Below are 13,123 nucleotides of genomic sequence, written 5' to 3'. Positions count from 1 at the left end.
CCCTATGGAGTTGAAGTGTCGGAGCTTGATTTTCGCCAACCCTTTCGAGTCAGCATATGTGCGAACAAGTCGAGGAGAGAGAGTGGTAGGCGCACCAACATCCTAGAAGGTGTCAGTCGACTGATAGAGATGAGCTTGACAAGAGGCTATGAGTAGCGAATACGGGTGGCGACCTCGGGTGGCAAGTTCGCCATTATACCACTCCTTCTTCACCTCGACCTTCGATACCTCCTGCCTGGAGACGGCAGCTGGCTCTGCCTTCTTGGGAACCGCCGCCAAGTCGTAGCGAGGACTAGAAAACAGGGCTAGAAAACGTCGCTAGCGGACGGCGCTGGCACGTTGCTGCGACGGCTCGACGGCGCATAGGGCGGCTGCGGGACGGGCAAGTATGGCCAAGGCCCCGTTGCCAAGCACATCTACCCGTAATATGCCTATGAGACGGAATCAGAGGACTCAGGATGCGCAGAGAAAGTGATGGGCCGCCAGTATCATAAAAAGAGGAGCCTTGCAGGGTCCAATTGCATGTGATACACAAGAATGACTGCAGGATACCATGCCCCGTCGTGTCAAGCTGGCTTTTGATACTCTATTGACCTCGCCAGCCTCTCGATCTCTTCCGCTGACGTACATTACTGACAGAATTTGGAATCTTATCAGTCGAAGCCTCCGGAATGAGACATTGCAAGCCGGGCTGCCTGTCTCCTGGGACGCTGGCGATCATAGATGACGATAACATATAAACACTGGTCAAGATCCCACCTCCCTACTTCACACGCGACGAACGAATATTGACAGACCCATGTATACCAAATTCATATTCTTTGTTCCTGAGCAACATTGCGGTTATGCACTTCCTTCTGCGGTCGCGACAAGGTCGCCTGCTGGCATCACGTTGATAAGTTCAAAAAGCTTCTCTCCAGGAACGCGTCGAAGTCGGAATCGGAATCGACATCGTCAATGTCAAAGGTGGCCTCGGCCTCCTCATCGCCGAGATCCACGCTGTCGTCCGCTGAGCGATTCGGCTGCCCGGCCAGTCCTTGATCCGGAAGAGGCACCAGGGAGCCGGATTGGTGAGATTGCTGATCGTATGCCAAGCCTCCGGTACCACGACTGTACTCAGGTGACGATGGACCTATCCCAGCCTCCCAGTCTTGCAACATTGCCCCTGAAATGAAACCCGTGGGAAGTCTCGGAACGTCAGGCGGACTCCACCCGGAAGTCTGCTGCGGAATGGAATTGTGCGAAGTAGGCTCATTTGGGTCTGCAAGTAGCTGTTAGCAACCTTCCCGTCCAGTAAAGCAATGCACTCACTCTCAAAGTCCTCGCTGGTGTCCATAGGTGAAGCAGAGCCATCAATGGCGCGCTGTTTTTGCTCCTGACGGTATACCTCGAGCTTGGCTTCGCATTCTTCCAGCAGATCAAGGATGGTTTTGCCGTCGTCTGTTATGCTCCTGATTCCCCGGCCTCTGCGCTTCATACCAGGCATCGTCATCACGACGTCACGCTTCATGAACCAGGGCCGCTTCTCTGCCCACGGCCACTCGGTGGTACCGTCCCGGTAGGCCATCAATCCCCAGAATGCAGTATTGGTAAAAATGGCCCGCTGGTAATCCCTCACTTGTCGGTTCCTTTTGGCATCACCTTCGGGATTTGCCTTTCCTGAAGTCTGCTCCTGCTCATCCTCATCGCCTGAAATTGTAGGACAATATTGCGCCAACCATTGATCGACTGTGCTGTCTTCCAGGAGCGACAGTGCCGCCACATTCGGGTTCATGAAGTGATGAACGATATCACGCAGCGCCACGCTTCTCGACTGACCATCCGTGTCTTCTGCAAACGCAGATGCAAACCTTGAATCCGCTGCTTGAAACAACCCCCTTACGAAGTCTTGGCGGCTTGCCTGATCCGGGAGGGATGTGACTTGCTGGCTGATATCTTTCCAAGCTTTGGGGATGTGAGGAGCTGCATTGCGCCGTTCCGCAAAGTTTGCGTCGACCATCGATGCGGCGCTTCGATCCCTCGATGAGGCGATGAGTCGTGATGATCGAGTGATAGGTATGGAAGAGGACGAGCCGGGTGGCAAAACCCCCCTTTTGTAGTCGAGAATGGGGGGTCCGGCATGTGACTCGAGCGCAATTCAGATCATCCCTTGTCCATACTGCACAGCTTTGGTTGATACGAAACTCGTAATCTTCGCTCCCTTTCAAGTCTATCCCCATCCACCACTCAGGCAAGGGAAAGTGGCAGGCCGTTGCCAGCCCTACTCGAGCGATGTGGCACTTTGGCAAGCCAATTTGCCACCCGATAGCAAGGAGGCGCCACCCCTAGCCACGTGGCTGGGCCCTGATATAGACCTCACGTCCCTGCTTCCAATGTCGCGACGAAGACAGAGGGTGCGCCGAAGATATAAAGAGTCGATACGAGCCAGGAATTGCGAGATGAGCAAAGCTCAGGGGCGCGACTGACCTGTAGCTTCTATCATCAACGCGAGATCCTCTTGAGTCAGCCAGCAGACTAGAGGTGATACAAGGGGAGAGGCCAGACGTAAGGCTAACTGCACCGGTACTCTAGAAAATACTGGGAGGCTTGAATCACAACGGTCAGTACGCCATCGATACGGATTGAGGTAGGAACGACGACATGACTTTTATACACATGGTATCCGCTCTGATCGATCTCTCTATGTGCACCTCGCTGCGAACGCATGTACAAATCGTATGCACTGCCTTGGGCCTCTACACCGCTACGTTCCACCCTGCCGTGAAGCCTCCGCATCCGTACCGTCGTTGCCAATAGGTTCCTCACAACAAAGGATCCTCCCTTCCGCGGAGTTTGTCTGGCATTCATTCTCATAGACCCGAGCTCGGAGGTGGGCCCAGGCCGAGTCCTGCGAAGGTACCCTCGGGAAAGTCATCCTCAGTGAATCCTCCGTAGAGGAGGCCAGTGTCGCTGCGGCATGCGCTGCCCCCTTCGCTGGCCCTGTCGGAAAACGCGGGCGACGTCCTCCCACTGTTGATGCTCGCTGATCCATACCCCTCTCCCTCAAGCAGTACACCGCTCCCTGGTATGGTGTCGGCCCATGATATGAGAATATTAGGGACCTCTTGCTGAACCGTGTCATGGGTGATCGGCAGGTCTTCGTTCGGGGGTATCGGGCCTGACATACATCAGCTATCTGCGCTTGGCCTGTGCACAGCACTTCAAACATACCTGATTCCCCGCTCGCTTGGTTCTGTTCAGTGGTATGGTAGCCAGGAAGAAGGTGACGCCCGGGTATCCTGCTGATCTCCTGGGGATCATTCCACCAATGACCCACACAGTCCCCCTGCGAACATGCCTCACAGTATGGAGCGCGATGTTGGTACTGCTCGCCGATAAGGGCAATACTTCGGGTGAGGATTGCGGCAAAGAGCCGCTCGTCCGAAGTTCTCTGAGCAGCCATTCTCTGTGCCTCCAAGTGAGCACGTGTTGCTCGCGGTGCCCGAACGCTGCGCCTCCCTTCCGTGTCACCTCTGGACGATCTACCGCGCTCCCTGGATCTGGCTCGAGAACGAGCCCTGGCTTGCAGTCCTCCACTGGTAGACTGGGTCGAGGATGCTGCCTCTTCCTGCTGCGTGTGTCGCCATTCGTCGATTCTCTCTCCAGATCCGGTGAGGATTCCGATAGCATAAAACCTCCGACGGTCCCACTCAGCTGCCAATACTGTATGGCTCCCCATTCCTCCTCTCTTTCTGTGCCAAGCGGCGTCCGACACGCGCAGATGCTCTCGCATGGTCTCGCCCCTCTCTTCCGCAGTGCTTGAATCGTATCTGATAGCCTCAGTAAGGTGGCCCAGTGGAATATGGGCACCTCCGTTTGCGCGACCGGCAAGCTCGATCTTGGCAGCGGCCAGTTCAAGACTTCGTTCGTCGGTATACTGCACTCCGTACAGTGGCGACTGTCTCGTGGCTGACTGTTCGTCTGCAGGGGGTCTGCCAGCGGCTGCGGATGCTATCAGCGCGGCGATCTGGCTTCTCTGTACTGCGCCGGTGCTCAACATCAAGGTGTACAATTCCGTCCACGTGGCTTCGTCGATGTCGCGTGCTCCGTACTTGCACCCTTTGGGATTGACGTACCAAGGGAGAACGTCCTCGTCGTACCCCGGGAGCCACCAAGGAAACTCCGAATCCTGTTTTTGTAACGCGGTATGGGCCAGGTTGATTGCCGTCTCCTGTATGTAGCCTTCTTCCACCCGTCTTCCCGCGAGCCTCCACTTCTCTTCCTGTGCCTGGTACTTCTTCTTCTCCTCTTTGGTTAAGCTACCGAAGTATTTCGGATGATCCTCTTCCCTCTGCTGCCGGTGAGCTGTCTCTTCGACAGAGACACGCGTCTTCCCCTGCCAGTCGCGATGAATGCGAGACCTGTGAGACCTGCCGCGACTTGCGATTCCTGTCGCCTGTCGCAGCCGTGCACGATACAACTTCTTGATATCTGCCTGGAGGGCCTCGCCCACTGTCGATGCCGTCATGGCTTCCGCAAGATCGACTTCGTGATTCAATCTCGCCATGAGCTCATCACAGCCCGCCTCGTCCAGCGTGTACATCTCGCGCGTGATCTCGACGAGATCAGGGTTGGCCTTCTTCACTCTCGTGTCGGGGTCCAGTTGCCTGATAATTTCGGTGGTCGAATATTCCTCGGGCGTACTCGACATGAGCTCATCATACCTTTCATCTGTGACGGTACTCATTCTGATGTTTGGGTGTCGATTCAGTAAGGGAACGGCTGGTATCCGGGATGGGCAAGTGACAAGTATGAAAGAGGATGAAATGGGTGGCGGATACCCCCTTTTGTAGTCGAAAAAATGGGGGCGTCTGCGTCTGTCTGCGTGTCTCTCGAGCGCAATTTGAACCATCCCTTGACCCAGGTGCACAGCTTTGCTTGAAATGAAACCCAAGGCTGTCGCTCCCTTTCATGCCCATACCCCGCGCCCACTCAGGCAAGGCAGTGTGGCAGGCTCACACTACTTGAAGACCAGCTCGAGCGGTGTGGCACAGCAGTGTGGCAAAGTGGCACACACATTCGCCACCCAGAGGCTCAGGCGCCACTTTCCTCTACGTGGTCGGCCCCGGGACAGAGTCCGTGCGTCCCATACCTCGCGTCCGCCCAGAACTCGCTTTGAGCCCTTTACTTTTGTCCATTGACCAGCGTAACAGCATGAAGTAAGCACGCCCACTTTTTACCCCTCGAGGTGGAGCCATCCAGAAGCTGACCTCTCAGCTCGATCCAAGAAATCAACCGGATCAACCAGCGCGAGCTAGAGCTCGGCCTCACAGGCAAGGGATCATGGCACCATCAGTACAGCGATTCGGCGTATGTCCACGTTGGTGGGCTGAGCTTTGAGATGACGGAGGGGGATGTGCTGGCGGTGATGTCTCAGTGAGTTTCTCTAGACTTCAAAGCGCTCCTCGAAGGGGTCAACTGAGGGAGTCGAGCTAATTCGTAGATGGGGTGAAATTATGGACATCAACATGCCCCGGGACAAGGAGACGGGCAAGCCCCGGGGTTTCGCTTTCATCATGTATGAAGACCAACGGAGTACTGTGCTGGCGGTGGATAATATGAATGGGGCGTTGGTATTGGGACGGATGTTGAAGGTGAGTCTGTTGCCTATGCGTGTTGCTGCTCGAGCAGACTGGAAGAATTTGGAGACGAGCTGATGCTGTAGGTGGACCATGTACACAAGTACGAGCAGCCAGGGAAGCGGGACGAGGAGGGCAAATATCAAAAACCGGAGGAACCGACGTATAACGCCGTGCCGCCAGAACTTTCCGGTGAGTCTTCTCGTCTACTTCGGAGAGAAGGTGTAGCTGGGCTAGAGCTGATGGATGTAGGCTCGGACGACTCATCCGGCTCGGAATCGGAAGAAGATCCCAACTTTGACGCCGACGACCCAATGGCCGCTTTCCTCCGAGAAGAGCGGAGGAAAAATAAGCCAAAGAAGCTCAAGGATGGGGATAGCAAGGAGGCGAAGCGGCGCCGGAAGGAGGAGCGGAGGCGGAAGCGGGAGGAGAAGGAGCGGAAGAGGCTAGTCAAAGAGTTGAGAGCGAAGGAGAAGGGCAAGGGAGTGAAGCGGGAGAGGGAGGATGAGGGGGAGGGAAGCAGGGCGAGGACGAAGAGTCCGAGGAGGGAAAGAGAGAGAAGTCCGGGGAGGCGGCGAGGTGGTGATGAGGCGGAAGGGCGGGATGTGAGAGAAGGAAGGAGAGAAGAAAGACCTCGGTCTAGAGATAGACGAGATGATGGAGGAGGAAGAAGCAGGGATCGGTCAGAGAGGCGGGAGGAGAAGGCGATGTCACCGCCCAGAGTCGCTAGGCAGCGTTTCATCCATCCAGATCGGATGGCTCAGCAGGCGCCAGCTCCCCGCAGCAATGGTGAGCGCTTCGAGCCAGGCGGAAGAGACAGCAGAGGCGGGCCACCCGAGAGAGCCGATGGGAGGAACGGACATGGATACAGGGAGGAAGGGAGAGATGGGAGAGATCGCGACGACAGGGAGGGGCGGTATGACGATCGAAGACGAAACGGAGACGAGTACGATAGACGAGATCGCAGATGAGTATATCGTCACATAGTGCAATATGTTATACATTGTATGCCTATGATGGTGGAGACTCGGCAGAAGCAGGCTGCGCAGCACCAGGTGCGAGATAGCCATGCTTCTTGGGGTTGGAGTAATATCCTGAGAGGGATCAGCTGAGTTCGCTTCTCTCAGACCGTCCGGTACAGCTACGACACTCACTGATATCCGCCTTTCTGACTGGCAGCGCATCCTTCCCCTCCACCTTCTCCGGCCATACCTCCTTCCGCAACGCCAGCCTGTTCTTGTACACCGCCAACACCTCCCCTCCTGCCGCCTTGACCACCTCGGCCGCCGATTTCGAGAACCGCGATAATTCCAGCTTTAATGGCGGGAGCGGTAATGCCGGGTCATGTGGACCGAGAAGCTTCACCCCTGAGAAGCCAGAGATACCGTGTATGATATTGGAGCGGACGATGGAGCCGATCGTTATTGTTTCGGAGGGGTCGAGCTTGCCTTCCATGAGGTAGGTCTGGAGGCGGGATAGAGGGAGGGGAGCGTATTCGCGAGCGGTACTACAATGTGTCAGCTAACGTGATCGGTTGCCAAGCGTCATCCGCCTGCCAGCTCACAAGTTGACGAAGCCCTTCTTGGGGACTAGACGGTGCATGGGAGTCTGACCTCCCTCGAATCCAGGTGTGGGCTTTCCATTCCCTGACCGAGCTTTCTGGCCCTTATGACCTCTTCCTGATGTTCCGCCCTTCGTCGTCCCTTGTCCACGACCATAACGAATAGCCTAGCAAGTCAGCTGAGCTCAGTCACAGCGAGTCAAGCAGCGCACATCTTTCGTGGACCCCTTGATTGGCGCGAGGTCCCCTAGCGATGCTCCGGCCGCTGAGTGCGCCGAGCGAGACGTCGATGGACCGGCAGCCATCACGCGCGACCATAGACGGGATGACGAGGCTGCGATGGACATTGTACTTGGAGTATGGTTGAAGTATAGAGCTTTGAGGCATAGCTTGAAATAGTTGGTGCTCAGCGAAGATCGTATCAATCCTGGTGCGGGGCGGGTGTTGTAACGGCCTGGAATGCCACGTCATGATTTCGCCCATAACCCCCGCCTCAGCCACCAATTTCCCCGCTATCTCGACTCGCTCTCATCAAGCTCAAACCTCTCTACATACATTGCATGCTCAGAGCCTTCAGTAGAGCTCTAGCCGTTTCAAGTACATCCAGATACGCTCCCAGCTCGCGTAGCTTTCCATCGATACCCAATTCTCCCGCACAGCGCCTACCGCTCGTCCGCACATTCAAGATGTCCGCTCCGGCCGAAGCCAATCTTCACAAGGATGAAGTCACCGGCGAGATGATCTCCAAGGGGTACGCAGAGATATTTCAGGAATGAAGGATCACTGCTGATGACTAGAGAGCTCAAGCGTCGGCAGAAGGACCGGGCAAAGGAGGCTGCCAAGGCTGAGAAGGCGGCCAAGCAGCCCGCTCCTGTCCAGAAGGCCAAGAAGGACGAGGCGGAGCCAGAGGCAGAGCTGGATGCCAATGTGAGCTATTGAGGTCTGTCATATCCACCCAGATCTGAGCTTATGCTTCCAGGCTTTCTACGACTGGCGGTACAACCAGATCAAGACGTTGAGGGAGACCAAGAAGCCGGACCCATACCCGCACAAATTCCATGTGTCGCAGAGCATCCCATCGTATGTTAGGGAATGGGGTGTCGAGGGGAAGGTGCCAAATGGGGAGACTATCAAGGACTCCAAGCCTGTGGGTGGCAGTCAACCTGAAGGCCACAAAGGAGGCAAGCTGAAGCTATAGATCTCGCTTGCTGGACGTGTGATGAGCATCCGCGAGTCGAGTGTCAAGCTCCGTTTCTACGACTTGAAGGCCGACGGGCAAAAGGTTCAGATCATGGCCAACGCTGCGTGAGATATCCAGCTCTCACCCACGATGATCTAGCTGACAATCAGAAACTCCGCATCACCCGAAGACTTCCAATCCACCCACACCCTCATCCGCCGTGGAGACATCATCGGTGTCACCGGCATCCCCAGCCGAACCAAGATGGGCGAGCTCTCCCTTCAAATCACCCACATCCAGCTCCTCTCGCCATGTCTGCACCAGCTTCCCGGTCGGGAGGGCGTGACGGACCAGGAGACACGATACAGAAAGCGATACCTCGACTTGATCGTCAACCCGTCAACCCGGGACATCTTCATCACTCGGAGTCGGGTCATCAACTACATTCGCAAGTTCCTCGACAATCAGGGATTCATCGAGGTGAGCAAGGTCTTGTGCACGTATAGACCAGTGCTGATTGCAGGTCGAAACACCCATGATGTCCATGATTGCCGGCGGAGCCACCGCCAAGCCCTTCGTCACACATCACAACGACCTCAAGCTCGACCTCTTCATGCGGATAGCGCCCGAGCTATACCTCAAGGAACTCGTCGTCGGCGGTCTCGACCGTGTCTTTGAAATCGGACGCGTATTCCGGAACGAGCAGATCGACATGACGCACAACCCCGAGTTCTCCATCTGCGAGTTCTATATGGCGTACGCGGACATGTACGATCTCATGGACCTCACCGAGTCGTTGGTGGAGGGGATGGTGCAGCACCTGTATGGCAAGACGGCCATCACGTTCCACCCGCAAGGGAAGGGAGAGGGCAAGCCATCCTACGAGATTGACTTCAAGGCGCCATGGAAGAAATTTGACATGATCGAGGAATTGGAGAAGCAGATGGGGTGCACGTTCCCACCAGGAGAGACGCTGCATGATGAGAATGCCAACAAGTTCTTGAGGGATTTGTGCACCAAGGTGAGCACCTAGCGTAATATGCGGACTAGACGCGAGCTGACATCTCAGCACAACGTCGATTGCAGCGAACCCAAGACCAACGCCCGGATGCTCGACAAGCTCGTCGGTGAATTCATCGAGAACCAATGTATCAACCCCTCCTTCATCGTTGGCCACCCCCAAGTCATGTCCCCCCTCGCCAAATACCACCGCTCCCGTCCCGGACTGTGCGAGCGGTTCGAGGCATTCGTCGCTACCAAGGAAATCTGCAATGCCTATACCGAGCTGAACGACCCGTTCGACCAGCGCGAGCGGTTCGAGGAGCAGACCAAGCAGAAGAATGCGGGAGACGACGAGGCGCAGGGCGTAGATGAGACGTTTATCAATGCGCTCGAGTATGGTCTGCCGCCGACGGGTGGGTGGGGTTTGGGGATTGATAGGCTCGTCATGTTCCTCACGGACTCGGCGAATATCAAGGAGGTGCTGCTCTTCCCGGCGATGAGGCCCGTGGTGGCGAATAGCGTGGAGGCGGTGGCGCCGGCGGTGACGGCGACGGAGGCGGCCAAGGCGGCTTAAGCCTGCTTACATGTAACGGTTCCAGGACGAGGGCCCGGTAGACGTTGACGAGATCTGCTATGGCATACTCTTTCTGCTTTCTGCTGATACCGCTGACACGTTGAACTTTGACACTGATGCGATGATCACTGTCCATACGATCCTCCCCGAGACTATAATTGGTTGCAGTGCGAAACCTCACATATATTACTGACGTGGTATTTTGACATCAAGTGCTATGTCAGCGAATGCTGTGCTCCGTTGTGGGGAAAGCGCAGGCTTGACACAATTCCGCCACACAACGAGGAATGAGGAGGTCCGTGCGCAGCACACTTGCGAGGCTGACGAGAGCCATGGATGGCTAAGCGTTGGATAGATCGTCAATCACCGTACATAGCACTAGCCACATACATGTTCATGTAGCTCTTGCTCTGTCTCACCTACAGCTTGGCCATTCGACACTCGGTGCTACTCCCATCGACATCTATACGGCTCGGCACACTCCTCGTATCCCTCTCATACCCCTCTCCTGTGCGCCAGTCCTCCCTGGTTCACCTCGATCTCCTCTCTTTCGCTTGCCATCGATCCGGCTACCACCCTTTTTCACCACACCGTCCATACGATCATTGGGCTGATACGCGAAACACCGTTGAGAGTCAGAAGAGTGAAAGGGGTGAAAGGGGATCAAAGGGACGGTACGACTGGTTAGTAGCGCGCCAGCACCGTGCTGTTGGATTTCTGCCAGTGGCTCTTTTCCCTCTCCTCCATTCATCATATATCTCATCAAGCCGGCCATCCCATTCACTCTGCCTCTCTCTCACACAAACACTCAGCCAATCTCTGCCAGACGCCATGTCATCGATCCCACAAGACACCGATGTATCCAGCGTGACCACGGGCTCCGACTTCATTTCGCCCCACTCGTGTCCAGCCCCGGACACCGACGACGACGGGGAAGTCTGGTACCATTGTACAGCTGGATGCCCTCAACAGCCGTCTGAACTCACGAACGACGGCCAATACACCAGAGGGATGGGCAGTTGCTACAGCCCCACAACACGCGCCGAGATGTTGGAGCAACGGTACCATCGAGTTCTTGACACTGTCTCGGCCCGGCTCGAGGTTGAAGGGAAAGGTCTCTTACTGCCCCGGCTACAGGCAGCTCTCACCGCACTCAAAGCCTCAGCGAAGGATCTGACATTCACCACCATCGGAGAGAAGCTGTCGGAAATGATCGAAGGTCGCATCGTTTCGTTGCAGGACCCCGGAACGCGGCCATGCCGTTCCGCCTACAAGTCGATCAGGTTCAGCGACGGCTGGGATGAGCTCCTCACCCGGGATCTCGCCAAGGCGATCATCGCCACAAAAGACACACTCAGCATCCAGCAGGTTCTCACCGACGCGTACTGTCTTCTCGCCGAACCGTACCGGTGTGCCGAGGAATACAAGGACGCTTGGCCATCACTGAAGTACGAGGTCGAGAGGCTTGTGAAGCTCCGAGGGACTCATGTCGACGAGGCCATGGAAGCCGAACGTCAGGCAGAGCGATGGGCTCCAGTCATCAGCACTGAACTGGAGGAATACTGTGACGTAGAAGGCTGCGACAGCGCTACGACTGCGATTGGGGCGGAAATGTCCGAGAATCAAGGCCTCGTCCAGGTCAAGCATCACGATGAGTGGTCGGCGTTGGGGAAAGAGCGCTGGGACTGTGTGCTGCACTTCTCAAAGATCATTGATCGGGTCAAGATGGCTATGAGTGCGCTCCCCGACCCCCCCTCGCAGGAGACGCAGGAGATGGACATGGGGCGTGGGTATGAGGAATCTGAAAGTCCGAGGTCCGACTGATCGATTGCATGTGGTCGCACGTACTGATAATCATATACACCTCTTACTGGATACCGACTGTACTGCATAATGATGTCTCATCTGCCTTGTTATCCTGTGGCTACTGACTTGTCCTGTCTAATCGAACAGGCTGATGATGGAGGGCAGCATTGTACTGATTCGACTCCGGCACGACGAGAGCGACGGTTGTGCCAGATAGCATGGCCTGTGACCGTGGTTGACCACCTGCCTCACGCGCATACCATCGCTCGTTGAGCGCGTCATGCTGAAGCGTTTCAGGGGACTGAGTCACTGAAAGGACCAGGCTCTGCAAAGGAGAGCTCTTGCGCACTGCCCTCCGACCGAGAGGGCCTTGGCGTCCCAGAGGGGCCTCCATGGTGATGGCCCCATCTTTCCTGCGTCTTTCTCATACTTTCGACCACACCTTCGAACACTCCTGAATATTGCTCTCTAGCATCCTCGGCTAATCAGACCTTCGCCAACCGGCCGACAACATACTCAGCACGATCGGTTTGCGATGCCTGCTTCACAAGGCGAGACGTTGTCCTTGAGAACGTCCTCACGGGCCCGGGGCTCTGTATTTATGTCTGAGTCTGATATTGATGAGGGAGGTTCTCAAGTCTCTCTCGACAGCGCAGCCTGCACAACTCGAAATTTGATCGAGGATACAGTGATACCTCTAGTGATCGCTCACGCCACATGCTTACACTCGCTACGAGACGAGTTGGGCCAACTCCGGTCTCATCCAACCCGCAGGACCCACGGCCACGACCCCGACGATCCCCGCGATCTCGCAATGGACAAGCTCTTGGACCTGCTGCAAGACAACATTGATATCATTAAGCGTGATGTCTTGGCTTATGCACGCGGAGGAATCTCCCTTGTCGACCTCGAGGATCCTGATGTGTGGTCCGAGGAAGACGCCTGTACCTTCGCGCGGGCTATCATTGAGACAGCCGGTACCGACGCGCACGGCTCGATTACGGCCGCATACTACCTCCTTCGCAATCCCTCGATATACGATGACAACGACAAAGACATCCTGCCCGGGCTGACTGCAGATAGCGCGCAGGTGAAACAACAAGCAGAGCCTCATGAGCCTTTGGAGACGCAGCATGTCGCGCCGACATCGGAGGCGTCTCAGAATATCGTGGAAGACGGAGCATAGGAAGTAGCGGCAAGGCAGGAGGGATGGGTCCACACGAGCGAATACCTGAACAGCATGGGGCTGTGCGAGCTGTTGGAGAAAGCGCCTTGATCACTCGCTGAGCGCAGCGGTATCTAGGGAGAGGATGAGAGGGTATGCACAGTGAATTGACGGGGTAGGTAGTCCTTCGGGCTCAATATTGTCCAATATACGATGT

General features: G+C 56.0%; 6 protein-coding genes across 6 annotated transcripts; 3 read left to right on the top strand and 3 right to left on the bottom strand.

Moving 5' to 3' along the window:
- Window positions 1–887: 887 nt before the first annotated feature.
- On the bottom strand, window positions 888–1,999 carry MKK02DRAFT_28669 (uncharacterized protein; the record flags this gene model as incomplete). The annotated part of the gene is made up of 2 exons (XM_053087619.1): window positions 888–1,261; window positions 1,312–1,999. 2 exons carry the CDS (start codon window positions 1,997–1,999, stop codon window positions 888–890), a joined length of 1,062 nt encoding a protein of 353 aa, XP_052943698.1.
- An 850-nt stretch (window positions 2,000–2,849) lies between these two features.
- Window positions 2,850–4,726, bottom strand: MKK02DRAFT_28668 (uncharacterized protein; the record flags this gene model as incomplete). Its single annotated transcript, XM_053087618.1, has 2 exons — window positions 2,850–3,157; window positions 3,211–4,726. 2 exons carry the CDS (start codon window positions 4,724–4,726, stop codon window positions 2,850–2,852), a joined length of 1,824 nt encoding a protein of 607 aa, XP_052943697.1.
- Window positions 4,727–5,251: 525 nt separating this feature from the next.
- MKK02DRAFT_13619 (uncharacterized protein) lies at window positions 5,252–6,064 on the top strand (the record flags this gene model as incomplete). The annotated part of the gene is made up of 4 exons (XM_053085532.1): window positions 5,252–5,415; window positions 5,483–5,633; window positions 5,705–5,840; window positions 5,904–6,064. Coding segments are annotated over 4 exons (612 nt in total), but the record flags the coding sequence as incomplete, so codon positions are not given.
- Window positions 6,065–6,629: 565 nt separating this feature from the next.
- Window positions 6,630–7,526, bottom strand: MKK02DRAFT_28666 (ribosomal protein L18e/L15P; the record flags this gene model as incomplete). Its single annotated transcript, XM_053087617.1, has 4 exons — window positions 6,630–6,712; window positions 6,773–7,125; window positions 7,183–7,346; window positions 7,392–7,526. The coding sequence occupies 4 exons, from the start codon at window positions 7,524–7,526 to the stop codon at window positions 6,630–6,632; spliced, it is 735 nt and encodes a 244-aa protein (XP_052943695.1).
- A 213-nt stretch (window positions 7,527–7,739) lies between these two features.
- On the top strand, window positions 7,740–9,935 carry MKK02DRAFT_17482 (uncharacterized protein; the record flags this gene model as incomplete). Its single annotated transcript, XM_053085796.1, has 7 exons — window positions 7,740–7,930; window positions 7,977–8,106; window positions 8,159–8,326; window positions 8,378–8,484; window positions 8,530–8,839; window positions 8,883–9,380; window positions 9,429–9,935. 7 exons carry the CDS (start codon window positions 7,740–7,742, stop codon window positions 9,933–9,935), a joined length of 1,911 nt encoding a protein of 636 aa, XP_052943694.1.
- Window positions 9,936–10,766: 831 nt separating this feature from the next.
- MKK02DRAFT_28664 (uncharacterized protein) lies at window positions 10,767–12,927 on the top strand (the record flags this gene model as incomplete). The annotated part of the gene is made up of 2 exons (XM_053087616.1): window positions 10,767–11,721; window positions 12,371–12,927. 2 exons carry the CDS (start codon window positions 10,767–10,769, stop codon window positions 12,925–12,927), a joined length of 1,512 nt encoding a protein of 503 aa, XP_052943693.1.
- Between the last annotated feature and the right edge of the window lie 196 nt (window positions 12,928–13,123).

Source organism: Dioszegia hungarica, assembly GCF_025882075.1.
Source record: "Dioszegia hungarica strain PDD-24b-2 chromosome Unknown MKK02contig_16, whole genome shotgun sequence".
Lineage (NCBI taxonomy): Eukaryota > Fungi > Basidiomycota > Tremellomycetes > Tremellales > Bulleribasidiaceae > Dioszegia > Dioszegia hungarica.
Note: the sequence above shows the minus strand (reverse complement) of the source record. Positions and strands in the feature narration are given on the sequence as shown.